The sequence below is a fragment of the Mustelus asterias genome, chromosome 9 (assembly GCF_964213995.1).
Source record: "Mustelus asterias chromosome 9, sMusAst1.hap1.1, whole genome shotgun sequence".
NCBI lineage: Eukaryota > Metazoa > Chordata > Chondrichthyes > Carcharhiniformes > Triakidae > Mustelus > Mustelus asterias.
The window spans coordinates 9,608,418-9,636,378 of record NC_135809.1 but is presented as its reverse complement, the minus strand read 5'-3'; the positions used below and the strand labels follow the sequence as shown (position 1 = coordinate 9,636,378).

At 46.5% G+C, this 27,961-nt stretch overlaps 2 protein-coding genes across 2 annotated transcripts in view; both read left to right on the top strand.

The window, feature by feature from the left end:
- The window catches only part of LOC144498477 (tetratricopeptide repeat protein 41-like), a 56,817-nt gene extending 45,917 nt beyond the window's left edge, over positions 1-10,900 (top strand). The window contains exons 15-17 of the mRNA XM_078219653.1: positions 766-899; positions 9,896-10,022; positions 10,097-10,900. Of these exons, the coding sequence (XP_078075779.1) occupies positions 766-899; positions 9,896-10,022; positions 10,097-10,802 (967 nt within the window). The 3' untranslated portion in view covers positions 10,803-10,900. The remainder of the gene's footprint in view (positions 1-765; positions 900-9,895; positions 10,023-10,096) is intronic.
- Positions 10,901-22,557: 11,657 nt separating this feature from the next.
- nt5dc3 (5'-nucleotidase domain containing 3) overlaps positions 22,558-27,961 on the top strand; it is a 30,589-nt gene continuing 25,185 nt past the window's right edge. The window contains exons 1-2 of the mRNA XM_078219652.1: positions 22,558-22,859; positions 27,301-27,485. Of these exons, the coding sequence (XP_078075778.1) occupies positions 22,661-22,859; positions 27,301-27,485 (384 nt within the window). The 5' untranslated portion in view covers positions 22,558-22,660. The remainder of the gene's footprint in view (positions 22,860-27,300; positions 27,486-27,961) is intronic.

Sequence of the window (27,961 nt, the reverse complement as noted above, 5' to 3'; positions counted from 1 at the left end):
CTGAGGAAGGATGTCCTTGCTATAGAGAGAGTACAGCAAAGGTTTACCAGGCTGATTATTGGGATGATAAGTCTGTCATATGAGGAGAGACAAAGTCAGTTAGGATTATATTCACTAGAGTTTAGAAGAGTGAGAGGGAATCTCATAGAAACTGATAAAATTATAACAGGATTAGACAGGGTAGATTCAGAAAGAATGTTCCCAATGGTGGGGGCATCCAGAACTAAGGGTCACAGTTTGAGGATAAGGGGTAAACCTTTTAGGACTGAGGTGAGGAGAAATTTCTTCACCCAGAGGGTGGTGAATGTATGGAATTCACTACCACAGAATGTAGTTGAGGCCAAAACATTGCCTGACTTCAAGAAGAAATTAGATATAGCTCTTGGGGCTAAAGGGATTGAGGGATATGGGGGGAAGGGGTGATCAGGATATTGAATTCGATGATCAGCCATGATCAAAATGAAATGTGGAGCAGACTCGATGGGCCGAATGGCCTCCTCCTGCTTCTAGTTTCTATGTTTCTATAAATAGCGAGGGAATTTTCCAAAATAAAACCAATTAGGAAAGTAATACAAATGAATACAATAAAAACTAAGGTATAATTCTTGCAAACTTCTCATTATAAATTAATCTTGGGTCTGACTTTCACAATCCCCATGGTTTTGTTACTTGCAGTTTGAGGTCAGGCTATCTGTTGGGCAGCTTGACGATTCAATAGATCACCTCTATATCCTTTAACAGTGCTGCTGTTTTCTTAATTTGCAGCTTAGACTGGAGTAAAACAGAAGATTTTTACAGAAAAATGACCAAAATTCAAGAGGACAGTATGAAGCGGACCAGATCTTCACAAATTAGAGATCAGATCAATCTCAGTCGAGCTCTTACTATTTATAAACTAGGTGAGATAACCACATATTTAGATAATTGTCACTTTCCACATGCATAAGAAATTTTCTGAATAGTTTTAACTTGTTGCTCTCTGCCCTCTACAATAGTGATACCAGGTAAGCTATTCACAAATCATAAATTTCTCGCAATTTTACATATGACCAGTTTTGTAGATATTGGGTACATTTGGTCTCCAGCACGGATTCGTGAAGGGCAAGTCGTGCCTCACAAATTTGATTGAATTTTTTGAGGAGGTAACTAAGTGTGTTGATGAAGGTAGGGCAGTTGATGTCATATACATGGATTTTAGTAAGGCGTTTGATAAGGTCCCCCATGGTCGGCTTATGATGAAAGTGAGGAGGTGTGGGATAGAGGGAAAGTTGGCCGATTGGATAGGTAACTGGCTGTCTGATCGAAGACAGAGGGTGGTGGTGGATGGAAAATTTTCGGATTGGAGGCAGGTTGCTAGCGGAGTGCCGCAGGGATCAGTGCTTGGTCCTCTGCTCTTTGTGATTTTTATTAATGACTTAGAGGAGGGGGCTGAAGGGTGGATCAGTAAATTTGCTGATGACACCAAGATTGGTGGAGTAGTGGGTGAGGTGGAGGGCTGTTGTAGGCTGCAAAGAGACATAGATAGGATGCAAAGCTGGGCTGAAAAATGGCAAATGGAGTTTAACCCTGATAAATGTGAGGTGATTCATTTTGGTAGGACAAATTTAAATGTGGATTACAGGGTCAAAGGTAGGGTTCTGAAGACTGTGGAGGAACAGAGAGATCTTGGGGTCCATATCCACAGATCTCTAAAGGTTGCCACTCAAGTGGATAGAGCTGTGAAGAAGGCCTATAGTGTGTTAGCTTTTATTAACAGGGGGTTGGAGTTTAAGAGCTGTGGGGTTATGCTGCAACTGTACAGGACCTTGGTGAGACCACATTTGGAATATTGTGTGCAGTTCTGGTCACCTCACTATAAGAAGGATGTGGAAGCGCTGGAAAGAGTGCAGAGGAGATTTACCAGGATGCTGCCTGGTTTGGAGGGTAGGTCTTATGAGGAAAGGTTGAGGGAGCTAGGGCTGTTCTCTCTGGAGCGGAGGAGGCTGAGGGGAGACTTAATAGAGGTTTATAAAATGATGAAGGGGATAGATAGAGTGAACGTTCAAAGACTATTTCCTCGGGTGGATGGAGCTATTACAAGGGGGCATAACTATAGGGCTCGTGGTGGGAGATACAGGACGGATATCAGAGGTAGGTTCTTTACGCAGAGAGTGGTTGGGGTGTGGAATGTACTGCCTGCGGTGATAGTGGAGTCAGACACTTTAGGAACATTTAAGCGGTTATTGGATAGGCACATGGAGCACACCAGGATGATAGGGAGTGGGATAGCTTGATCTTGGTTTCAGATAAAGCTCGGCACAACATCGTGGGCCGAAGGGCCTGTTCTGTGCTGTACTGTTCTATGTTCTATGTTCTAATGTTTTCATTGTATTAGATAATTCCACAGAAAGTATTTATTAATTACTAGTAACTATGTACATAGGTAGGTGGCATGATGGCAGAGTGGTTAGCACTGCTGCCTCGCAGCGCTAAGGCCCCAGGTTCAATTCTGGCCTCGGTCACTGTCTGTGGAGTTTGCACATTCTCTCCGTGTCTGCGTGGGTTTCCTCCGGGTGCTCCGGTTTCCTCCCACATTCCAAAGGTGTGCAGGTTAAGTTGATTGGCCATGCTAAATTAACTCTAGTGTCAGGGGTATTAGCAAGGTAAATGTGTGGGGTTACAGGAATAGGTCCTGGGTCGAATTGTGTCAGTAGAGACTTGATGGGCCAAATGGTCTCCTTCTGTACTGTAGGGATTCTTTGATAGGTAGAGTAAAGTTCCAAGCCAGGAGCTGTCTCCATGCTTGCTTCTACACACAGCTCTGTCCAACATTACACTGACCCCTGTGTGTGGATCATGTGTTCGCTTATATCACTGTACTCGGTTCCTCTTTAACCCTTTATTGGGTAGACCCTGGGTGAAAGTTTCTACTGTGGGGGCTGGGAAAAGTGTGTCTCCCGCCAGCCATTGTGATGGGTTTCTGTGCCAGAATTTCCACTTTAACCATCATTCAATATGCATGAACATGAAACACCATATCTCATGGCAGGGTAGCCTGGGATTCGTCTGTCCCACTATTACCCCACCTAATCATTCTTTTGGGTGCCATATTTAAATTACACCTGAACGCACAACCCCCTGCAGTCTCAGACTTGTCATGGCAGACAGTCGAGTGACCTCTAAAAGGACCAAGCACATTGCTCCAAAGTTTAGTGACCTACCTGTCATGAATCGATGCTGGCTCTCCCTTTTTGATGTGTTCTATTACGCTATCCTTGATTATAGACTCCAATAATTCTCCCATCACAGATATTAGGCTAACTGGACTGTAATTCCCTGGATTTCCTCTTTCACCCTTAAAAAGCTGAGTGGCATTAGTAATTTTCCAATTCGGAGGGACGCTTTCTAAACCTAGGGAACTCTGAGAGATTTTAGCTAGGACATCAACAATGTGCTCTCTTACTTCCTTTAACACCCTCGGATGGAAACCCTCAGGCTTGGAGATTTGTCACCCTTTAGTTCCATTAATTTCCTTGTAATCAATGTTTTACTTACGTTAATTTTATTTAAACCCTGTCCCCGATCCATTATTAATCTCCTCAGGGCATCCGGCAAGCTATCCTCTTTTTGTGCTGTACATACTGAGACAAAGTAATTATACAACAGGTCTTCCATTTCCCCATAGTCACTGACAATATCCCCACTTTCCGTCTTCAATGGGCCAACATTCCTCCTGACCACCTACTTTTTCTTTATGTAACTATAAAATTTCTTATTGATTTTGATGTCCCTTGCAAGTTTCCTTTCATTATCCCTTTTAGTAGCTCTTATAAGATGCTTTGTGGCCCCTTGCTGATCTTTGTATCTTTCTTATTTTTGTGCATTTTTATAAGCTCTTTCTTTACGTTTTATGCTGTCCCTTATCTCTTTAGATGTCCACGGCTGTTTTTTTTCTGTGAAGATGTGCTTTTTGTTCTCAGGGATACAAACTGGTTTTGTACCGTGCTAAATGTTTCTTAAACATCCTCTACTGTCTTCAGTTATTTTACCCATTATCAGATTTTCCCGGTTTATTGTGGACAGTCTCTGTCTCATCTCATTAAAGTTGGCCTTACCTAAATTTAAAATTCAAATAGCTGATTCATGCTTTTTGTTTTCAGATGTTACATTGAAATGAACTCGATCATGTTATGATCATTATTTGATAAATGTTCAAGCACAATTTGGTTACTAATTAAATCCGGCTCATAACTCATTACTAAATCCAATATTGCTTGTCCCCTTGTTGCATCCAGGATGTATTTCTGACAAGTGCTTGCCTGTCTTTTCCAATCTATGTTAAAGTTAAAATCCCCCATTAATACTACTCTGCCTTTGCTACATATTTGCCTAATTTCTGCATTTATGCAAGCTAGAACTTCAGAGTTGCTACCAGGAGGTCTATACACAACACCTATTACAGTTTTAGATCCCTTACTGTTCCTCAGTCCCACGCATAAGGTCTCCACTAGAAGCTTCCCCTCACCATTGATGTAATTTTGTTTCTAATCTTCAGCCTTTTATCAGGAGGCTCTGATTCTGTTCACCTACAGGGAGGAGGGGCATCAGCTGAACACCCCATTCAAGTACCATCCAGCCAGGTGACTCAGAGTGTGTCCAGCTGCTCCCAATCCCCTGTGCCTGTGATTCCCATCAGCTCCAGCTTCAACATGCCGAGGAGGGTGCACCTTCCCCACGGCTGGAGACCCAAAACAAGCCAGGGCAGTCGAGGCCTCAGCCTCCAGGGGATGCCTGCCTAGGTCATAGACATGATGTGGTAGACAACAGGCCACAATAGTAAATCAGCAGGTTGTCTTCACCTCTGCTGTGGATGTCAGGGATGCACCAAGACATAGCGGTAGGGTGAGAAAACTCAAGAAATACTAAGGGTAGAATTTTACCGGTGTGCCCCACCCATCAGTGGGTGGGGTGAGCCGGGCCGGTAAAATTGCGCGAGAGCCGAGAAATCAGGATTACGCCCAATTTCTCAGCTCCTGCGATCTTACGGGAGCCGGATTTCTGGCGAGGCCAGCCTCTCGTCGGAAATAGGCGAGAGGCTAAATAATGTACTTAGCTTTACTCAAATGAAGATTCGCATGTCTTTAGTGAGCCTGGCGCTCAATCGTCTGGACTCATTTGCCTTTATGGTCTCGTCGGGAAAGGTTCTCTCCAGTAAGGAAAACACCTCCCTGTTAATGGGGAACAGTCGTGTTGCCCTCGCCAGTAGAACCGGAGGCCATTGAGGCCCCCCCCCCGGGGAGACTGAGGGCAAGTGAGGGTGCCACTTGGGCAGTGCCAGCCTGGCATCTTGGCACTGCTAGCCCAGCACTCTGGTAATGCCCACGAGGCACCTTGGCACTGCCCACTGGCGCCTATGGGGGTGGGGCTTACAAGGCGGGACCTGGAGAGTGAGTGGCCCGATTGGGTGGAGAGGGGCTCCCAACAAGCCTGACATGTGAGGTGGACTAACTACCCTTTGTACACCATGCTGGGCATGACTGACAGAGGACTGGTAGGACCTTTCCCTCCCTGGATTGTGATCAGGACAGGCGTACCAAGTACAGCCCTCTAAATCATGGTGCAGGCCCATTGGACTGACTGTGTTTTCTGAACCTGACTACTTTTTCTGCAACTGCCCAGGATTGTCGCAGTTTTCTGGCCCCAACTAATTAACCCCCCCCCCCCCAACCTTCCCCTGAGTAATGTGTCTGTGTTCTCCCAGTCAAATTCCACCACCCATCCTCAAGCCTCTACATTCCCTTGCCTCTGTCTTGTCTCAGCCCCCTTCAAGTTTTTTGCCCTCCAACTCCTCCCTTTGCCTCTGTGTTGTCTCACTGCCATCCCTCCCCATAGTCAAGCCTTTGGCCTTCCAGCACCTTCAACCCACCTTCCTACTGATCTCACACAGTAAGCCTTGGCTCTGATGCTCCCCACCATCCTTGAGTTCCCTTTGGTCATCTTGGCAACGATTCGGAACAGCTGCGATCACAATGAAAAGTAGGCGAACATACCTGAAGATCACGAGTGAAGGGGTGCTCGCCAGGTGCTTGTCACTTGTAAATGGCCATGAATCACACCAGTCTAATTAGCTGCTGGCGTGGTCATTTGATCTGGAGTGGAAGCATGATTCTGGCGAGCTGCCATTTTAATGAGTATTAATGTGATATTCGAATACATTAAATGCTGTTCCCAATATTGTGTGGTGAGCTACCTGACCTGCCAGGAAAGGGAGTGAGAATTGTGAACTTATTACACACTGCTGGGGAATTGACTTTTGACTGTTCTCCGCGTTTTCCCATCCTACCTGCCATGACGTAGGGGGATTAGCAGGGTAAATATGTAGGGTTACGGGGCTAGGACCTGGGTGGGATTGTGGTCAGCGCAGACCCGATGGGCTGAATGGCCTCCTTCTACACTGTAGGGATTCTATGATTCTATAGAAACACGGAAACATAGAAGATAGGAGCAGGAGGAGGCCATTCGGCCCTTCGAGCCTGCTCCGCCATTACGATCATGGCTGATCATCCAACTCAATAGCCTAATCCTGCTTTTTCCCAATTAGCTTTGATCCCATTCGCCCCAAGTGCTGTGTATAAAATTATGAAGGGCATAAATAGAGTGAACAGTGGGGAGCTTTTTCCCAGGTCGGAGGTGACGAACACAAGGGGTCACGGGTTCAAGGTGAGGGGGGCAAGGTTCAACACAGATGTCAGGGGGACGTATTTTACACAGAGGGTGGTGGGGGCCTGGAATGCACTGCCAAGCAAGGTGATTGAGGCGGACACGCTGGGGTTGTTTAAGACTTATCTAGATAACCACATGAACAGACTGGGAATAGAGGGATACAAAAGAATGGTCCAGTGGGCACATGATCGGTGCAGGCTTGGAGGGCTGAAGGGCCTGTTCCTGTGCTGTATTGTTCTTTGTTGTTCTTTGCTATATCCAGCTTTCTTTTGAATACATTTAATGTTTTGGCATCAACAACTTCCTGTGGTAATGAATTCCACAGGCTCACCACTCTTTGAGTGAAGAAATGTCTCCTCACCTCCGTCCTAAATGGTCTACCCTGAATCCTCAGACTGTGACCCCTGGTTCTGGACTCCCCCACCATCCGGACTCCTCCACCACCTATGACGCTGCCACTTACGGGACCAGAAAATCCCGCTTCCTTAGGCTACAACCAGTTAATTTTTAAAACCATACACAAGCTAGCAGCAGAGTTGCAGAAGGAAGACTGCAAAAGCTTACCCCACAGAGAGCTAGCTGGTGTTTATTGTGAGAGCTGTCACCAGAAAGCTGTCTGGCAACCACAGATGGTGTTGTGAGACTTCTTACTGTGCTTACCCCAGTCCAACGCCGGCATCTCCACATCATAACCACAAATGCAGCAATTTACAAAGTCAAATAATATCGGGAAAACATGATTAAAATTGTGATACCTTAAAATAAAACCCTGTGGACTGAACCTTCTCTTTACAGGGTTGTTAACATTTCAACATATGTATATTTTAGATTTAAATAGAAAAACTGCGCAAGGCTGTAAATAATACCAGATAATGCAGAGAATGGATCGCAGCCTGTAAGGGTAAGAAACATTAGCATTTGGGCTGCAAGTCATTGTATCCTTTTCGAGACTGCAAGCAAAACATTTAAAAATATGGGTTCTCCCATTTAAGACGAGGTTGTGAAGGAATGGCTTCTCTCAGTGGGTGGTTATTCTTTGGAATTCTCTTCCACAGAAGCTAGCAGAGCCCGGGGGCATTGGATATATTCAAAGCAGAGTTAGACAGATTTTTGATCTATTGGAGAGTCAAGAATTATGTCGGCAGGCAAGAAGGAAGAGTTAAGGCCACAATCAGATTAACCATAATCTTACTGAATGCTGGAGCAGGGTCGATGTGCTAAATGGCCTACTCCTGCTCCTATTTCGTACGACCTGATGATGATCTGTGGATCTTAAGCCAAATTTTACTGAGACTGGCAGATTTTAAAGTTTATTTATTAGTGTCATAAATAGGCTTACATTAACACTGCAATGAAGTTACTGTGAAAATCCCCGAGTCTCCACGCTCCGACGCCTGTTCGGGTATACTGAAGGAGAATTTAGCATGGTCAATGCACGTTTTTCAGACTGTGGGAGGAAACCGGAGCACCCGGAGGAAACCCATGCAGACATGAGGAAAACGTACAAACTCCACACAGACAGTGACCCAAGTCGGGAATCGAACCTGGGTCCCTGGCGCTGTGAGGCAGATTCATGCTATATTTCCAAACTTTCTGTTTTCTTAATTATGTTTTAGATTTATTATCCTGGAATCATATCCATTAAACTATTTATTTAAAAACTGTGCATTAATTGGATATTTGCTGTAAACAATGGAACAATTATGTTTAGAATCTTCCAGCTAAGGAAATGTTATCATCCTGCTTTTGTAATTTTCCTATCCACAGGTAAATAGCAGCCATACCAATGCTAAGAGTCACTGCACATGTGAGCAGTTAAGAAACTAATCATCATCCCATGCCTGATTTTTCAAGCATTGATGAAATAATCCTCATTTGTACTGACGATGATGGTTAAAAGGATATCATCAGGAGCGGCACGGAGGCACAGTGATTAGCACTGCTGCCTCACAGCGCCAGGGACCCGCGTTCAATTCAGCTGTGGGTCACTGTCTGCGTGGAGTTTGCACGTTCTCCCCGTGTCAGCGTGGGTTTCCTCCCAGTGCTCCGGTTTCCTCCCACACTCCGAAAGACATGCAGGTTAGGTGGATTGGCCATGTTAAATTGCCCCTCAGTGTCCAAAGATTTGCATGTTAGGTGGATTGGCCATGATAATTGCCCCTTAATGTCCCAATATGACTAGGTTAGGGTGTTTAGTGGGGTAAATATGTGGGATTATGGGGATAGGGCCTCGGTCTGACAGAGTTGTGCAGACCTGATGGGCTGAATGGCCTCCTTCTGCACTGTAGGGATTCTATGATCTTCGTGAAAGGCTGTTTCGAAATGATTTTTTCTCTTAACATATAAACTTATCGCACAAACAATCTAATAATACATCAATGTGCTGCGTGTCATTGTTATTGTCTAGATAAAATTGAAGCTCATCTTCAAACAGCAGAGATGTTTGCCAAACATTTTTGTTGATACAACAAATACTCCTACATATGCTACTGTCTTCACGTACACAGCAACGTGATGTCTCCAATGAGACGAAACTCGTGGGGATTGGAAAAGAGGGAGAGTGATGAAATTTAGCATTTTTAACAAAGGGCATGCTTTGTCACTGAACTAGATGTCCCTCCAGTGTCCATTACTGGTACTTTTTCATCATTTAGTCATCAGAACACTCACAAAGATGGGCTTACTTCCTCCAGTGACTTCGTGTAGGGCAGCACGGTGGCACAGTGGTTAGCAGTGCTGTATCACAGTCAGGGACCTGGGTTCGATTCTTGGCTTGGGTCACTGTCTGTGTGGAGTTTGCACGTTCTTTCCGTGTCTGCGTGGGTTTCCTCCGGGTGCTCCGGTTTCCTCCCACAGTCCGAAGGACGTGCTGGTTAGGTGGATTGGCCATGCTAAATTCTCCCTCAGTGTACCCAAACAGGCGCCAGAGTGTGGCGACTAGGGGATTTTCCCATTAACTTCATTGCAGTGTTAATGTAAGCCTACTTGTGACATTAATAAACGTGAAAAAAATGTGTACCCATGATAACTGACCATGTGCAAATCCCGTTCTGTATAAACTCAAATGCAGTGTTGCCTTTGGGTGATGACATGCGGCTCTAAGCGTAGTTATCTCCAGAAAAACATAATTAGTGCAGTGGGAAACATGAAATCTGCTTTTTGGAACTTTTCATTTTCTTATTTCTCTAAATAGGTAAGCTATTACAAAACAATGGCAATTATCAGGCTAAAAAAGAAGCAAGAGAATGTTTACGGCATTCATTCGACTTACTAACCGAGCTGCTGGGTCCTACACATCATCTAACAATGGAGGTGCGAAGGTACGAGCTGTTTAAATTTCATTGGTCATTTATTTTATAAAGTGTTGAACCTCATCAGTATCTTCTTCTCATAGGCTGCTGAAACACTCGGAGATACAAATCTGCAAAGATCAAATGTTCTTTAAGAGGTTGGCAGCAGATGGTCTGAGAAAATCTCTCAACTCGCCAGCAAGGAGCTATAGCCAGGTGAAACCTGGTGTGCACTTCACTCACGAAAGACCGAAGGTTAATACAAAGAGTTCTAGCCAAGTTGGCAGTCGTCAGATGGCTGCCAATTTCAAGTCTGCAAAGGCAACACATCCTGTTGACTATTCAGTAGAAAAGATACAAGCAGATGATGGTTCCAACGTATCGTCTGATATGCCTGTTGTACTTGAACAGAATGTACCAGAAGATTATGCCATTTTAGAAGAGGAAGGTCTCGGCAATCTAGGATTTGGTTCAAAGTTGTATATTTCTAAGCATGCTTTGCTGCCATGGCTAACTTTGTCGATGGATCACCAAGAAAGTCCAGTTAATGGCAGGAACTTGTCAACACCAACCACAAACCGCTCCTTGTCCACTTCATCCTGCAGGCCATTAACTACCTGCAAACCGTCTACGTTTGGGCCGAGCATTAACACTTCAGTGCCACCTGTGAGGACCATCTACCAATCAGCTTGGCATCATCAACTGAGTCTTCCAAAACCTTCCCCACCCAAAAGACATCTGATCAGGAAGGATACTGGGATAGCTCGGAACCTGCAGCATATCACTACACTGTTGAATAATGGCATCTAGCAGCTGCAGAGCCAGAAAGTACTGGAAAATCTCAGCAAGCCTGGCAGCATCTGTGTAGGGAGAGAAAATAGAGTTAGCGTTCTTAATCCAATATGATTCATCCTCTTCCTCGGCCATCTAGCAGTAGGTTCGTTTGAGATTCCCATTTCTTTGACTAGCTTTGTTTTCAGCTATGACTGTACACAAAGGTGCATATTCAAACCGAAACAAGGAGGGAAATAATGGACAGCGACTCAACTAATATCATTCTTGCAGGCCCTTAGTTTACCAGTTTGGAGGATAAAATACAAGCCCTAACAATTGATTAGATAGATAATGAAATAATAAATAAAAGAGAAAAGTAACAAGCGTGATTTCATTTTTGTACTCCATTCTGAGACTCAGTACAAGAGATACCCAAAATTGAGATTTATAAAGCACGAAAGCCTACTAGATAGCATTATTTGTAAATTAGGATTTTCTACATCATTGTTACAATCTCCGAAAGGGGAGCTATATTTAAAAGTTTAAGGCCGTGCTGTGTAATGCTGTAAAAAAAGGAAGGACAATTATTTCATCCTCTTCATATTTTTTATGTCCTCCTGCGTCACACACTTTCTCAAGTCAAAAGATAAAGTTTAAAGTTAAAGTTTTTATTTATTAGTCAGAAGTAAGGCTTATATTAACACTGCAGTGAAGTTACTATGAAATTCTCCCAGTCGCCACACTCCGGCGCATGTTCGGGTCAATGCACCTAACCAGCACGTCTTCCAGACTGTGGGAGCAAACCGGAGCACCCGGAGGAAACCCACACAGACACAGGGAGAACGTACAAACTCCACACAGGCAGTGGCCCAAGCTGGGAATCGAATCCGGGTCCCTGGCGCTGTGAGGCAACAGTGCTAACCCATACCACTGTGCCACCGTGCCGCCAATGAGATGTTAAACCAAGTATACTCTCAGATGTTGAACCAAGCTACTAAACCTACTCTCTAAGCTGGATGTTCAAAGTAGCACTGTTCAAAGCAGAGCAGGGAAGTTCTCCCCAGGAACCTGGCCAATATTTATCCCTCCGTACCATTGCAACAGGTTACCAGGCTTGCTGTGCACGAATCGACTTTCTACGTTCCCTACTTTACAATAATGATTATGCTTCAAAGGCATTTAGTTGGCTGTGAAGCACTTTGATATGTTATAGGGTCATGAAAGGAGCTGCATTAATGCAAATCTTCCTTTCTTCTGGGGCTGGGAGGCAGTTTTTTCATCTCTCCTAATAGCAAGTCAGAGAACAGCTCAAGCTGAATCCTTCAGATTTTCCTTCTCCCCCTTTTGCCTCTTTAGATATTTAGCGGGATTGCCTTAAACAATAAAACTAAACCACAATGGAAAAGGAAGCAATGCACCGTACATCAAACTCAGGTTTTGTATTTGAGATGTAAAGCAAGGCACTGAGTGTGTAAAATCTAAGTATCAGAATTACAATTGCTGCTGTTTTCACACAAACACTTTTATGCTCAGAGCAAATTTCCTTCCGTATTACATTGATGCAGGAACAACCAAATTAAACATTTCTATGGAAACCGTATCAATTCTACTTTCTATACCCAAAGTAATTGCCTAACACCGAGGGAAAACTGCATAATTTATTGCCAACTCTTGCCTTTTGCAACATAATATGCAATAGTAGAGTTGTCTGACCATTACATCTTCCACTTTTGTCATTATTTTATTTTCATTCAGATTTCTCAATTCTCGTTGCTAAGTTTTGCAATTAAATATTGGGAAGACTGAAGCCACTGCCTTCAACTTCTGCCACAAACCCTGTGTGTTCCTGGCCACCAATCCCATCTCACTCCCTGAGGTTGGGACCAGATTCTTCTAGGCGGAATCTGACTTTTAAGGCCAAGCTTCCAGTCCACACCCTCTCCGTTGCCAAGATTTTGCCTTTGCAATGTTGCCCGTCTCCATCCTATCGGTTGCCAAAACTCTCAACCTTGGCTTTGTTACTTCCACACTCGACTATTCCAGTCCTCCCCTAATCAGCCTCCCATGTTCCACCAACGGGGAGGGTGCGGACTGGAAGCTTAGCCGTGAAAAGTCAGATTCCGCCTAGAAGAATCTGGCCCAACCTCAGGGAGTGAGATGGGATTGGTGGCCAGGAACACACAGGGTTTGTGGCAGGTGTTGAAGGCAGTGGCTTCAGTCTTCCCAATATTTAATTGCAAAACTCAGCAACCAGAATTGAGAAAGAAATCTGAACGAAAGTAACATAGTTAATGAAAGAAGTGGAAGATGTAATGGTCAGATGACTCTACTATTGTGTATTATGTTGTAAAAGGCTAAGAGTTGGCAATAAATTGTGCAGTTTTCCTTCGGTGTTAACGCATAAACCTGAACTCATACAAAACTCTGGTGTCTGTATCCTAACTTGCAGCAAGTCCCCTTAACATATCACCACCCCTCCCCCAACACTCACTGACCTCCCAATTGTTGGCTCCTAATCTATCACACTTTGATTTGAAAATTTTAATCCTTGCTTTCAAAGCCTGGGTTTGTTATCGATGTTGTGCATGCACGTTAGTGTTTAAAGTTTTAAAGTTTAAAGTTTTATTATTAATGTCACAAGTAGGCTTACATTAACACTGCAATGAAGTTACTGTGAAAATCCCCTAGTCGCCACACTTCAGCGCCTGTTCAGGTACACTGAGAGAGAATTTAGCATAGCCAATGCACCTAACCAGCACGTCCTTTGGACTGTGAGAGGAAACCGGAGCACCCGGAGGAAACCCCAGCAGACACGGGGAGAACATGCAGACTCCACACACACCGTGATCCGAGGCCAGGAAGAACCCGGCTCCCTGGAGTTGTGAGGCAGCAGTGCTAACCACTGTGCCGTCATGCTATCCATTAGTGTTTTACTCCATTGTGTCATGGTGAGCGACAGAGTAGTCTCTGTCAGGACCAACGCTGGCACTGCTCATATCATGACTATGTTTTAGGTAGTGTCCTTTAATTTCTAATTGAAGCAGACTGGCCGAAGCAGAGACGGAGTCGGTTTTCCGAGTTGGGGCCCCAGTCGAACTCGCAGTGTATGGTTCAAGTAGGAGAGAGGCGGGGGCTTACAGAGGAGGGAAGCTGAGGGGTAACAGGGGTTGGTGGAGAGGAGGGTGAATGGGGGTGAGGAGGAGGAGAGTGGCGGCATGGTGGCACAGTGGTTAGCACTGCTGCCTCACAGCACCAGGGACCCGGGTTCAATTCCGGCCTTGGGTGACCGTGGAGTTTGCACGCTCCCTCTGTGTCTGTGTGGGTTCCTCCGAGTGCTCCTGTTTCCTCCCATACTCCAAAGATGTGCGGGTGAGGTGGATTGGCCATGCTAAATTGCCCCTTAGTGTCCAAAGATGTGCAGGTTAGGGGGATTAGCTGGGTAAATATGTGGGGTTACGGGAATAGGGCCTGCGTGGGACTAGGTAAGATGCTTGGTTGGAAAGCCGGTGCAGACTCAATTGGCCAAATGGCCTCCTTCTGCCGCTGCAGAAAAGTCAAGGAAATATAAAACCACCTGGCATTGGCCAGCAGAGTGGTAAACATGTGTACAATATTCAAGATGCACAGTAACAACTCATCAAGCCTCTTTCAACAGCACTTTCCAAACCCCTGTCCCCTCCTACCTGGGGGATAAGGGCAGTAGATGCACGGGAACACCACCAACTGCAAGTTCCTCTCCAAACCACACCCCATCCTGACTTGGAACTATATTGCCACTCTTACACTGTTGCTGGGTCATAGGCCAAGGCCAAGACCATGGGTCTTCTTTAAAAATGTTAATTGGGGTCCAATAACATCATTAAGTCTGGACTGTAATGTTTACACGTGCCCTGAAGCTGATGGAGCATTTGCAACAGGTGAAGGCAGTGCCAAGGAGGACCTGCTGCCATCAAAAGCCCAAAATATGTTATAATTTTAGCAAAAAACAAAAAATACTGGAAATACCCAGTGGATCTGGCAGCATTTGAGGGGAGAGAAACAGATTCTGATTATCATAGCCCTGTCATGTTAATTCTGTTTTTCTCTCTCCATAGATGCTGCCACACCTGCTGACTATTCTCCCCATTCTCCCCTGTCCGTGTGGGTTTCCTCCGGGTGCTCCGGTTTCCTCCCACAGTCCAAAGATGTGCGGGTTAGGTTGATTGGCCATGCTGAATTGCCCCTAAGGTCAGGGGATTAGCAGGGTAAATATGTGGGTTAGAGGAATAGGGACTGGGTGGGATTGTGGTTGGTGCAGACTCGATGGGCCGAATGGCCTCCTTCTGCACTGTAGGGATTCTATGACTATTTACAGAATTTTCCGTTTCTATTTTAGTTTTCCAGTATTTTGCTTTCGTATTTGTTTTATTTTTACTTTCCCTGTGCAGCCAGGGGAATCAGATGCCCCTCCAGGTCCTGCAAGGAAACCCGAGGTGGTCCCTCTCCCAGATACCCATCTCCTTCCCGAAAGTGAGACTCACCTGAAACACCTACCCTGAGACTGTGAATGCCTGTCCTTCTCAGGCGGGCCGCTTGACTCCGGGCAGGCTGATCTTGTCCCATTGTTAAAGTTAAGTTTAAGTTTATTAATTAGTGTCACACGTCGGCTTATATGAACACTGCAATGAAGTTATTGTGAAAATCCTCTGGTCGCCACACTCCGGTGCCTGTTCGGGTACACTGAGGGAGAATTTATCATGGCCGATGCACCTAACGTGTGGGAGAAAACCGGAGCACCCGGAGGAAACCCACGCAGACACGGGAAGAACATGCGGACACCGCGCAGACAGTGACCCAAGCCGGGAATCGAACCCGGGTCCCTGGCGCTGTGAGGCAGCAGTGTTAACCACTGTGCCACCGTGCTGCCCTAAAGTGACCCAGATCTCACACTGCCATGTTTAGGTCAATATGGCACTTGCTACATTTTGTACCACACCCCCACTCCGGTTCATCTGACCTACACTACGGGGTTAAAATCCAGGCTATGGCGTTGATGTACAAGCAAATAGAGTTGGGCCTTCTGGATTCCCAGCTTTAATCAGGCAGCCACTGGCCTTAACCAGCTAGAAATGTGAAACTTATGAGTATAAAATGCTGCTAAGCTTCCAGGTGCTCTTATAGTTTGGACTACACTACCAGATAGCACTTTGGTTTCTTAGTTCCATCTAGAAAACGATCTACATTTATACAATTATCCGGAGTAATGTGGGAATCTCAGCCACAGTAATCCAGCTTCCAATAGTTTGCCAGACTGGCTGGGTTTTCATCAAGGCCCTGGTATACTTTGTACTTGACTTATTTCAGGTACAGTATCTGATTATCGAGTCTGCCACAAAAAGCCTATTTTAGTTTCAAACTTCCATCATAGAAGTTTGCGATCATCTCGCAAACCAGCCTCCCATCCATTGACTCCGTCTACACTTCCCGCTGCCTCAGCGAAACAGCCAGCATAATTAAGGACCCCACACACACCGGACATTCTCTCTTCCACCTTCTTCCGTCAGGAAAAAGGTACAAATGTCTGAGGTCACGTACCAACCGACTCAAGAACAGCTTCATCCCGGCTGCCGTCAGACTTTTGAATGGACCTACCTCGCATTAAGTTGATCTTTCTCTACACCCTAGCTATGACTGTAACACTACAATGCGTGTTAGGTGGATTGGATATGTTAAAATGCCCCTTAGTATTGGGGGTCTAGCTAGGGTAAATGTATGGGGATAGGGCCTGGATGGGATTGTGGGTGGTGCAGACACAATGGGCCGAATGGCCTCCTTCTGCATTGTAGAATTCTATGATTCCCCATAACCTCATTTAATTTACCCCACTAACCCCCTAACTTCTACATATCTTGGAACACTAACGGGAAATTTAGCATGGCCAATCCACCTAGCCCGCACATCTTTGGACTGTGGGAGGAAACTGGAGCATCCGGAGGAAACCCACGCAGACACGGGGAGAACGTGCAAACTCCACACAGACAGACCCCAAGGCCGGAATTGAACCTGAGTCCCTGGCACTGTGAGGCAGCAGTGCTAACCACTGCGCCATTGTGCCACCACTGTCTACTTATAGATATTTCAGTTACCCAAACTGCAAAGGGAACCCACCCAATGCTTTCTTGGGTTGGATGTTAGATTGACTGAAAGAAAAACAATATTAATTTCTCTTAAGCTGTGATGTTTACCTGGCAGGCCTGTTCAAAGTGGCTCATGATCACCTGATCATGTGCAACTAGAGACAAGAAGTAAATGCTAGCCATGCTAACAATGTTCATATTCCAAGTATGAAATTTTAAAAATCACGCTGTGATTGGCTACTTGGAACCAATGCCGTGGTCCAAGTAGGGATTAGTGACTCCAGGGGACATGTTGGAAGAGAGGTGTTACTCTTGCAGACCATTCATTTTAAGGGGTGGAAAACTAAGTAAGTTGATTTATTAGTCACAAGTAGGTTTGCATTAACACTGCAATTAGGTAACTGAGAAAGTCCCCTAGTCGCCACGCTCCGGCACCTGTTCGGGTACACTGAGGGAGAATTTATCATGGCCAATTCACCTAACCTGCACATCTTCGGACTGTGGGAAGAAACCGGAGCGCCCGGAGGAAACCCACGCAGACACGGGGAAATTGTGCAAACTCCACACAGGCAGTCACCCAAGCCGGGAATCGAACCCGGGTCCCTGGCGCTGTGAGGCAACAGTGCCTAACCACTGTGCCACCGTGCCGCCTCTATGGGCTGAGCATCCAAGATTTATCATGATGCACTCTCACTGAGAACCAGTCCTGACAGGGAGCATGGAATTCAAACAGAACAACATTAGCAGGTGGAACAGTCGGCCATTCAGCCCTCCCAGCCTGTTCCATCATTCAATCAGATCATGGCTGATCTTTCACTTCAACACCAGTTTTCCGCACTAACCCCCGCATCCCTTGGTGTTTTCAATATGTAGAAATCTATCGATCCCAATCTTGAACAATGACTGGGCCTCCTGTGGGGCAGAGAATTCCAAATATTCACCACCATCTGAGTGAAGAAATTCCTCCTCATCTCAGTCCTAAATGGCCAACTCCATATTCCCTTATTCTGAGACTGTGTCCCATGTTCTAGACCACCCCAACCAAGGGGGAAGCATCCTTCTGGCACCTATCCTGTTGAGCCTCATTAGAAATTTGTATGTTTGAATGAGAGAGATCACGTTTTATCCTCTAAACTCTGGAGAATAAAGACACAGTTTTTTAAATCTTTCCTCAAAGGACAATCCCTTGTCCTTTGGCGAATTTGGCGAAACTTCATTGCTCTCCCTCTATGGTAAGTACATCTTACCTTAGGTAAGGTCTGATTAAAGTTTATTTATTCATGTCATAAGTAGACTTACATTAAACTGCAATGAAGTTACTGTGAAAATCCCTGAGTCGCCACACTCTGGCACCTGTTCGGGGACACTGAGGGAGAATTTAGCACAGTCAAATCACCTAACCAGCATGACTTTTGGACAATGGGAGGAAACCAGAGCACCCGGAGGAAACCCACGCAGACACGGGGAGAACATGCAGACTCCGTACAGACAGTGACCTAAGCCATGAATCGAACCCAGGTCCCCGGCGCTGTGAGGCAGCAGTGCTAACCACTGTGCCCCCGTGCCACCCACATTGCTCTTAATGTGAAAGTGGTCTCAGCTGGTTTTGCCTCCGATATTTTTCTTCCCTCCCAGGGAAGCACATGACTACATTCAGAACTTATCTGAATGGCCCCCAAGATTATGAACTTGCATTGAGTAAAATTGCAGTAGTGACACCACAGCAGACTGAACAGCCCAGTACACTGACATTCCAGCAACATCTTTTTTTAACAGCTCCTTCTGATACAGCCGCCGAATTTATGAATGGTAATTTCAGAGGCCAAGAGGAATCCCTTTTTTGTCATTCCGCTCCACACTTTGCTGTAAGTGTAGTGGGGAAAACTTCTCGCGGATGTAGTTTAAAAAAATTTATTGGACATGTATGTTGCTGGCCTTGAACTGAGTGGCTTTTCTCAGCCAATTAAGAGCCAGCCACATTGATGTAGACATCCAGACCGGGTAAGGAAGGCAGATTTCCTTCCCTAAAGGACATCAGTGAACCAGACGGGTTTTTACAACAATTAAGACTGGGTTTACAGTCATCATTAGACTTTTAATTCCAGATTTTTATTGAATTCAAGTTTCACCATCTGATTTGAACTCGACTCCCCAGACCTTGGGTCTCCAGATTACTTGCCTGGTGGCAATACCACTACCTCCCCAGATGTTTTCTGTGCACTTTCAACTTCCAATGCTGACAGAGATATGGTCGACGGCTTAAATGAATGGAAAATGACATTGGGGTGTGGGGGGAGGAGAGCGGGGAGGAGTCATTGGGGTGTGGGGCGGCACGGTAGCACAGTGGTTAGCACTGCTGCTTCACAGCTCCAGGGTCCCGGGTTCGATTCCCGGCTCGGGTCACTGTCTGTGTGGAGTTTGCACATTCTCCTCGTGTCTGCGTGGGTTTCCTCCGGGTGCTCCGGTTTCCTCCCACAGTCCAAAGATGTGCGGGTTAGGTTGATTGGCCAGGTTAAAAAAAAAATTGCCCCTTAGAGTCCTGGGATGCGTAGGTTAGAGGGATTAGTGGGTAAAATATGTGGGGGTAGGGCCTGGGTGGGATTGTGGTCGGTGCAGACCCGATGGGCCGAATGGCCTCCTTCTGCACTGTAGGGTTTCTATGATTTCTATGAGTGTAAAGCAGACTACCGGGACACTGGGGAAGAGAAAACAAATCAGCGTTCCTCCACGTCTGGTTGGAACATAGGAACATAGGAATTAGGAGCAGAGGTAGACAAATTCAGCCCTTCGAGCCTGCTCCGCCATTCAATCAGATCATGGCTGATCTCTCCCTGGTCTCAAATCCACCTCCTCACCTGCTAACCCTGTCCCTTTAACCCATTTTTAAAATTATAGATATATCTATCTCCTTGAAACCATTTATTGATTCAGACTCCACCGCGCTCTGGGGCAGCGAGTTCCACAAATTCACCACCCTCTGCAAGAAGTAGCTCCTCCTCATCTCAGTGTTAAATCTACCGCCTCTCAACCTATAACCGTGACTTCTTGTTCTAGATTGCCCCACACGAGGGAAACATTTGATCTACTTTTACTCTATCAATCCCTCAAAGCATTTTATATATGTCGATCAGATCCCCACTCATCTTTCTTAACCCCAGTGAGTACAAGCCCAAACAGTTTAATCTCTTCTCATACGTCAACCCCTTCATCCCCAGAATCAACCTGGTGAACCTCCTCTGAACTGCCTCCAATGTCACCACACCCTTCCTCAAATACAGTCCGAAAGACGTGCTGGTTGGGTGCATTGGCCGTGCTAAATTCTCCCTCAGTGTATCCAAACAGGCGCGGGAGTGTGGCAACTAGGATTTTTACAGTAACTTCATTCCAGTGTTAATGTAAGCCTAATTATGACACTAATAAATAAACTTTTTTTAAATGTGCAGGTTAGGGGGAACTAGCCATGGTAAATGTGTGGGGTTACGGAGATAGGGTGGGGGGAGAGGGCTTGGGTAAGATACTAGATGGAATTTTCCCCTCCTGCCCGCCAGCCACAGGAATTGTAGCGAGATTCGGGATAGACCATGCAAAGATCCACTGACCTCAGGCGGGATTTTCCGGTTTTGGTTAGAGCGTGGTCGGAAAATCCCGCCCACTCTGCCAAAGAACAAAAACAAAGAACAGTACAGCACTGGAATCACAGAACCCCTACAGTGCAGAAGGAGGCCGTTCGGCCCATCGAGTCTGCACCGACAGCAATCTCACCCAGGCCCTATCCCCGTGACCCCACGTATTTACCCTGCTAATCCCCCTGACACTAACAGACAATTTAGCATGGCCAATCCACCTAACCCGCACACCTTTGGACTGTGGGAGGAAATCGGAGCACCCGGAGGAAACCCACGCAGACACGGGGAGAATGCGCAAACTCCACACAGATGGTGACCCGAGGCCAGAATTGAACCCAGGTCCCTGTGAGGCCATGATGTGGAGATGCCGGCGTTGGGCTGGGGTAAGATCCCCAGGAGCCTGAGACTCCGAAAGCTAGTGCTGCCAAATAAATCTGTTGGACTTTAACCTGGTGTTGTGAGACTTCTTGCTGTGAGGCAACGGTGCTAACCACTGTGCTGCCCTAAAGGAACAGGTCCTTCGGCCCTGTAAGCTTGCGCTGATCATGATGCCTGCTTAAACTAAAACCATATGTGCTTATGGAATCCGTATCCTTCCATTCCCATTCTATTCATGTATCATAGGGTCATAGAGGTTTCCAGCATGGAAACAGGCCCTTCGGCCCAACTTGTCCATGCCGCCCTTTTTTTGAAACCCCTAATCTAATCCCAATTGCCTGCATTTGGCCCATATCCCTCTATACCCATCGTACCTATGTAACTGTCTAAACGCTTTTTAAAAGACAAAATTGTACCCACCTCTACTACTACCTCTGGCAGCTTGTTCCAGACACTCACCACCCTCTGTGTGAAAAAATTGCTCCTAGAACCATAGAAAATTACAGCTCAGAAACAGGCCTTTTGGCCCTTCTTGTCTGTGCCGAACCATTTTATGCCTAGTCCCACTGACCTGCACTTGGACCATATCCCTCCACACCCCTCTCATCCATGAACCCGTCCAAGTTTTTCTTAAATGTTAAAAGTGACCCCGCATTTACCACTTTATCCGGCAGCTCATTCCACACTCCCACCACTCTCTGCGTGAAGAAGCCCCCCCTAATATTCCCTTTAAACTTTTCTCCTTTCACCCTTAACCCATGCCCTCTGGTTTTTTTCTCCCCTAGCCTCAGCGGAAAAAGCCTGCTTGCATTCACTCTATCTATACCCATCAAAATCTTATGCACCTCTATCAAATCTCCCCTCAATCTTCTACGCTCCAGGGAATAAAGTCCCAACCTATTCAATCTCTCTCTGTAACTCAGCTTCTCAAGTCCCGGCAACATCCTTGTGAACCTTCTCTACACTCTTTCAATCTTATTTACATCCTTCCTGTAACTAGGTGACCAAAACTGTACACAATACTCCAAATTCGGCCTCACCAATGCCTTATATAACTTTACCATAACACTCCAACTTTTATACTCTGGACACTTTTGTATCTCTCCCCTCTCACCTTAAACCTGTGCCCTCTAGTTTTAGACTCCCCTACCTTTGGGAAAAGATATTGACTATCTAGCTGATCTATGCTCCTCATTATTTTACAGACCTCTATCAGATCACCCCTCAGCCTTCTACGCTCTAGAGAAAAAAGTCCCAGTCTATCCAGCCTCTCCTTAAAATTCAAACCATCAAGTCCCGGTAGCATCCCAGTAAATCTTTTCTGCACTCTTTCTAGTTTAATAATATCCTTTCTATAATAGGGTGACCAGAACTGTACACAGTATTCCAAGTGTGGCCTTACCAATGTCTTGTATTGGCCTATGTATTCTGTCCGAGAGTGAGTGGACACTTGATGGGCTGAATGGCCTCCTTCTGCATTGTAGGGATTCTATGATGACCCATGACATGCCCTTCCCATTCTGCTAACCCAGTTTTTTTTCCTGTATGGGCTGTAGTTTCTCTCGGGGGGAAGGTGTTGTGTAAGAAATTAAAAGAATTATTGCCTGCACTAGCTGGTGTCCTCCCACTGACTGGTTGGAGGATTGCAACAGGGAAGTGACGACAGGCTGCTTTAGGGCAGAGCCGTGGCAGTGAGGGTACAGCAGCCTGCTCCGGCTTCAGCTCAGAGGCAGTGCCGAGGGCACGGGTAGCAACAGCGGCAAGCAGCGGCAGCATGAGCCCGCTGGCAGCCAGGGCAGTCCGGGGGCTACTCCGGGTCCGCCCGCAGTCTCCCCGGCTGGACAAGCTGCTCTCCGGTTGGCAGCAGCCCCCGGCCGGGTGGGCGCAGCCGGAGGCACCTTCCAGCCGCAGCCCCGGAGAGAGGAAGAGCTACATGTGGGAAATGTACAGCGACACCAAGAAAGTCAGCGAAGGTGAGAATGCGCCGGGTCTCAGCACGAGAAAGAGAGCGACCCCCAGCCAGCCACAAACATCTGCATCTGGACACAGACTCACACCTGTCTCCAATTCCCTAAGCATCTAGATCGCCTCCAGACAGAGCAGCGCCGTCCAAACCATTGCAAATTCAAAATTATAGCTTCCTCCAGCGCAGAGAGAGGCCATTTGGCCCATCGGACTTGTGACTGTTCGCTTATAATTCAATTATTATTTATTAGTGTCACAAGTGGACAGCACGGCGGCACAGTGGGTTAGCACTGCTGCCTCACAGCGCCAGGAACCCGGGTTCGATTCCCGGCTTGGGTCACTGTCTATGTGGAGTCTGCACGTTCTCCCCGTGTCTGCATGGGTTTCCTCCGAATACTCCGGTTTCCTCCCACAGTCCAAAAGATGTGCGGGTTAGGTTGATTGGCCATGCTAAATTGCCCCTAGTGTCAGGGGGATTAGCTGGGTAAATGAGGGTTACAGGAATAGTGCCTGGTTGGTACAGACTTGATGGGCCGAACGGCCTCCTTCTGTACTGTAGGGATTCTATGATTCTATGATTCTATTCTAAGTATGTTTACATTAACACTGCAAAGAAGTTACTGTGAAAATCCCCCAGTCGCCACACTCCAGTGCCTGTTCGGGTGCACTGAGGGAGAATTTAGCACGGCCAATGCACCTAACCAGCACGTCTTTCGGACTGTGGGAGGAAACCGGAGCACCCGGAGGAAACCCACGCAGACACAGGGAGAACGTGCAGACTCCACGCAGACAGTGACCCAAGCCGGGAATCGAACCCGGGTCCCTGGCGCTGTGTGGCCAGTGTGCCACCGTGCTGCCCCTTCAAAGACCTGGGGTTGAATTTTCCCATCTCGCCCACCACGGGAATCATAGCGGGCAAGGGGGCGGACCATGGAAACGTCCAATGATCTCGGGCGGGATTTTCTGGGTTCAGAATGAGTGTGGCTGGAAAATTCCCACTCCTACATTTGTATAGCGACCTTCATGAACACTGTGGGTGGGATTTTCCAGCCGCATTGCCCCAAGAGACTGGAAAATCCTGCCTGAGGTCAATGGACCCTTACATGGCCCGTGACCCACCCGCTACTATTCCCGTGGTAGGCGGGATGGGAAAATTCCCCCCGGATGTCTCAAAGGGCTTCACTGCTAATGATGAATCTCTTTGTGAAGGCACGTTGGCGATGAGGAAAACTCCACAGCCAGCTTATGCTCAGCAAGATCCCACAAACTGCAGTGGGACGATTGGCTGGGTCTGTCTTTGCAATGGAACCTGAAACAAGAACAGAGGATGCTGGAAAAATTCAGCAGACCTGGCAGCATCTGTACGGAAAGAAATAAGTCTCATTAATTCATTTATGGGACGTGGGCATCGCTGGCTGGGCGATTTATTGCCCATCCCTAATTGCCTTTCAACTGAAGGGATATTAGGCCATTTCAGAGGGCAGTTGAGAGTCAACCACATTGCTGTGGCTCTGGAGTCATACAAGAGTCAGATCAGATAAGGATGACAGATTTCCTTCCCTAAAGGACATTAGTGAACCAGATGGGTTTTTAGACAATTGACAATGGTTTCATGGTCATTCTTAGACTTGTAATTCATTTTGTACCATCTGCAGTGGTGGGATTTGAACGCACCTCCTGAAAGCATCAGCCCAGGTTACTGGTTGAGTGACAATACCTCTACGCCACTAACTCCCCTCCCCTGAGAGACTTCTTAAAGTTGCTACCTTTTGTTGCAGTTTCTCGCAGCTACGCTTTAATGTCTAACGCATTCTCCCTCCCCTCAGTTCTAACAAACAGCCAGAAAGACTCGCAATGTTAACTCTGTTTCTCTCTCCTAACAGATGCTGCCACTCGACCTTTTGGCTAAGATCAAGTGTAGTATGGGTTGCCTGCGCTTGGTTGAGGTCATTAGGTCACAGTTAAGCTTCATTTTCATATGAAGCAATTTTTTAAAGCGGCATCTCGGCCTTTTGGCTAAGATGCAAATGAGATTAAGCCTTGGAGGAGGAAACCTCCCCCTCCTCCAATCAGCTTGGCTCATGTAGATCAGGCCCAAGACAGGTGTGAAGGCCCTGTCTTGTCGGCTTGGATCGGAAATGTCTCAACTTGTTGAGACTCTGAATTGGACTTGATTTGCTTGAATTGGAAAAGTATAAAAAAAAACAGATGCTGCCAGACCTGCTGGGTTTTTCCAGCATTTTGTGTTGTTGATTGGTTAGGACACCGGGTATAACTTCCCTTCTGTTCTTTGTCCTAGATGGTCTGTCAAATCCACCTGAAGGGGCAGATGGGGCCTCGATTTTAACATTTGATTCCCATTAACCCTGCTCCCTCCACTCTTTCGCGACACGGTGGCACAGTGGTTAGCACTGCTGCCTTACAGTATCAGGGACCCGGGCTCGATTCACGGTCACTGTCTGTGCGGAGTCTCCCCATGTCTGCGTGGGTTTCCTTTGGGTGCTCCGGTTTCCTCCCTCAGCTGAAAGATGTGTTGGTTAAGTGCATTGGCTGTGCTAAATTCTCCCTCAGTGTACTTGAACAGGCGCCGGAGTGTGGGCGACCATGGATTTTCAGAGTAGCTTCATTACTGAGTTAATGTAAGCCTACTTGTGACACTAATAAATAAACTTAAACTTCAACCTTAAACCTCTTTCCCTGTCACCCAGCAAATTTCTCTCCCCCCACCCCCCCCCCAAGTGTTTATCCGATGCCCTTTCGAATGTTATGACAGGATCAGGCTGGGCATTCCAGATCTTAACGATGTGTCCACGCGGCCTTCTAACCTCAAGACACTAGAATGGTCTGCGAGTTTCAGTGACATTAAATGTCAACAAAAGATGGTCATCGTCTTTTTAGCTCTAATAGAATGTAGTCGATTCTCCAGCCAACAGACCTTATGACAGTTGACTTTCCATTTATAGAGAGGATGTCGGCAGTGAATTTGAGACACTTGAACCTTCTAACTGCTGATGCCAGATCAGGTTTCCCATTAAGCAACATACCTCTTCCGAGGTCTTTCCCATATTTTTTGCTCCCAGTGTGTGCCCAGGAGATTCTATTCTGGATCGGGGAACAATGGAATAGCAGCAGGCAAAAAGAGCGTAGGAGTTAAAATGAAAGATAGTGATAGGAGACTGCCACTGAGCTCCCCAGTGAGAGGATGGTAAATCTGTGAGCTGACTCCATCTGACTCACCTTTACCCCATATCCCTTAATACCTTTGGGTCACAAACATCTGTCAATCTGTCTTAAAACACAGCTATGAGCTAGCATAATTTGCCATTCAAAGAAGATAATTCCTAACATCTACAACCCTTGCGTGTGTGTGTATATGTGTGTGTGCACGCGCATGCGGATGTGTGTGCACGTGTGCGCCCATGCACATGTGTGTGCACACACCTGTTTGTGTGTGTCTCTGCGTGTGTGCACGTTTGTGCACACGTGTTTGTGCATATGTGTGTGTATGTGTGTGCGTGCGGATGTGTGCGCATGCAGGTGTGTGTGCACGCGTGTTTGTGTGTGCGCACATGTGTGTGTGCACATGTGTGCACACATATTTGTGTGTGTGCACGTGTTTGTGCACGTGTGTCTGTGCGCATGTGTGCGAGTGTGTGCTGGTTTGTGTGCATGTGCGTGCCATGTGTGCTCACGTTTGTGTGCATGTCTGTGTGCGCATGTTTGTGAGCGTGTGCATGCGTTGTGTGTGCGGAAGTGTTTCCTAATTTCATTCCTGAAAGATCTGCCTGTAATATTTAGACTATGACCCTCTAGTCTTAGACTTCCAAAGCAGCTGAAATGGTTTCCCCCTGTCTGTTCCCCCGTTGTGGTCTTTTAGTGAAGGGCATGGAGATTGGTGTTCTGTCTGGTTTCACAAGTGTGCCATCTGTACTGACTTGAATGCTGGCATTTTGCCGAGCCTGGGCTTCCTGCTCAGTCGGGTGAATGCTCTGCACTAAGCGTGGTGCAAGGGATTGAAAAGGAGACGCGCGATTAAAACTAATTATCTTCAATATGTGGAATTAACAGGACAAAAGCAGAGCATTTAACCCAACCAATCATTGTCAGTGTTCATTGCTCCATGCAAGCTTCATGCCACCTTATCAGCATAACCTTCCGTTCTTTGCCTTTTGGAAGGATGGCGGGGAAAGAGTGGAGGGAGCAGGGTTAATGGGGATACAAATATTGATTTTCCTTTATTCTGGGCCCTCTGTGCTAAAAGTACATCTCACAACGTAGGAAAAGGTGGAGGCTGTTCAGCCCCTTCAAGACTTCACCATTCATTGGTTTGAGACTGATCTGTAGCTAATTTCATTTGCCAGTCATGTGAGAGAATGAGGAAATGGGATGTTTTGTGTAGGGTATATGTTTATAGGAATGATATCTAACAGCACATTTATATCCTCACAGATCTGATCTTTCCAGGAAGAGCGAACTTTCTGAATCCGGATGGAATATTTGCCAACAATGAGGTCTGTCTCTCAGACATTGAGATTTATGGTTTTGACTATGACTACACGCTAGCCTTTTACTCCAACAACTTGCACACTCTGATCTTCAACGCGGCACGGGAAATCCTTATTCAGCAGCATAACGTGAGTATCTAGTGCTCGGGCAATTTTAACATATGGGCTTCACAGTGGCACAGTGGTTAGCACTGCTGCCTCACAGCGCCAGGGACCTAGGTTCAATTCCAGTCGTGGGAAACTGTGGAGTTTTCACATTCTCCCTGTGTCTACGTAGGCTTCCTCCAGGTGATCTGGTTTCCTCCCACAGTCCAAAGATGTGCAGGTTAGGTGGATTGGCCATGCTAAATTGCCCCTTAGTGTCCAAAGATGTGCAGGTTAGGTGGATTGGCCATGCTAAATTGCCCCATAGTGTCCAAAGATGTGCAGGTTAGGTGGATTGGCCATGCTAAACTGCCCCATAGTGTCCAAAGATGTGCAGGTTAGATGATTGGCCATGCTAAATTGCCCCATAGTGTCCAAAGATGTGCAGGTTAGGTGGATTGGCCATGCTAAACTGCCCCATAGTGTCCAAAGATGTGCAGGTTAGGTGGATTGGCCATGCT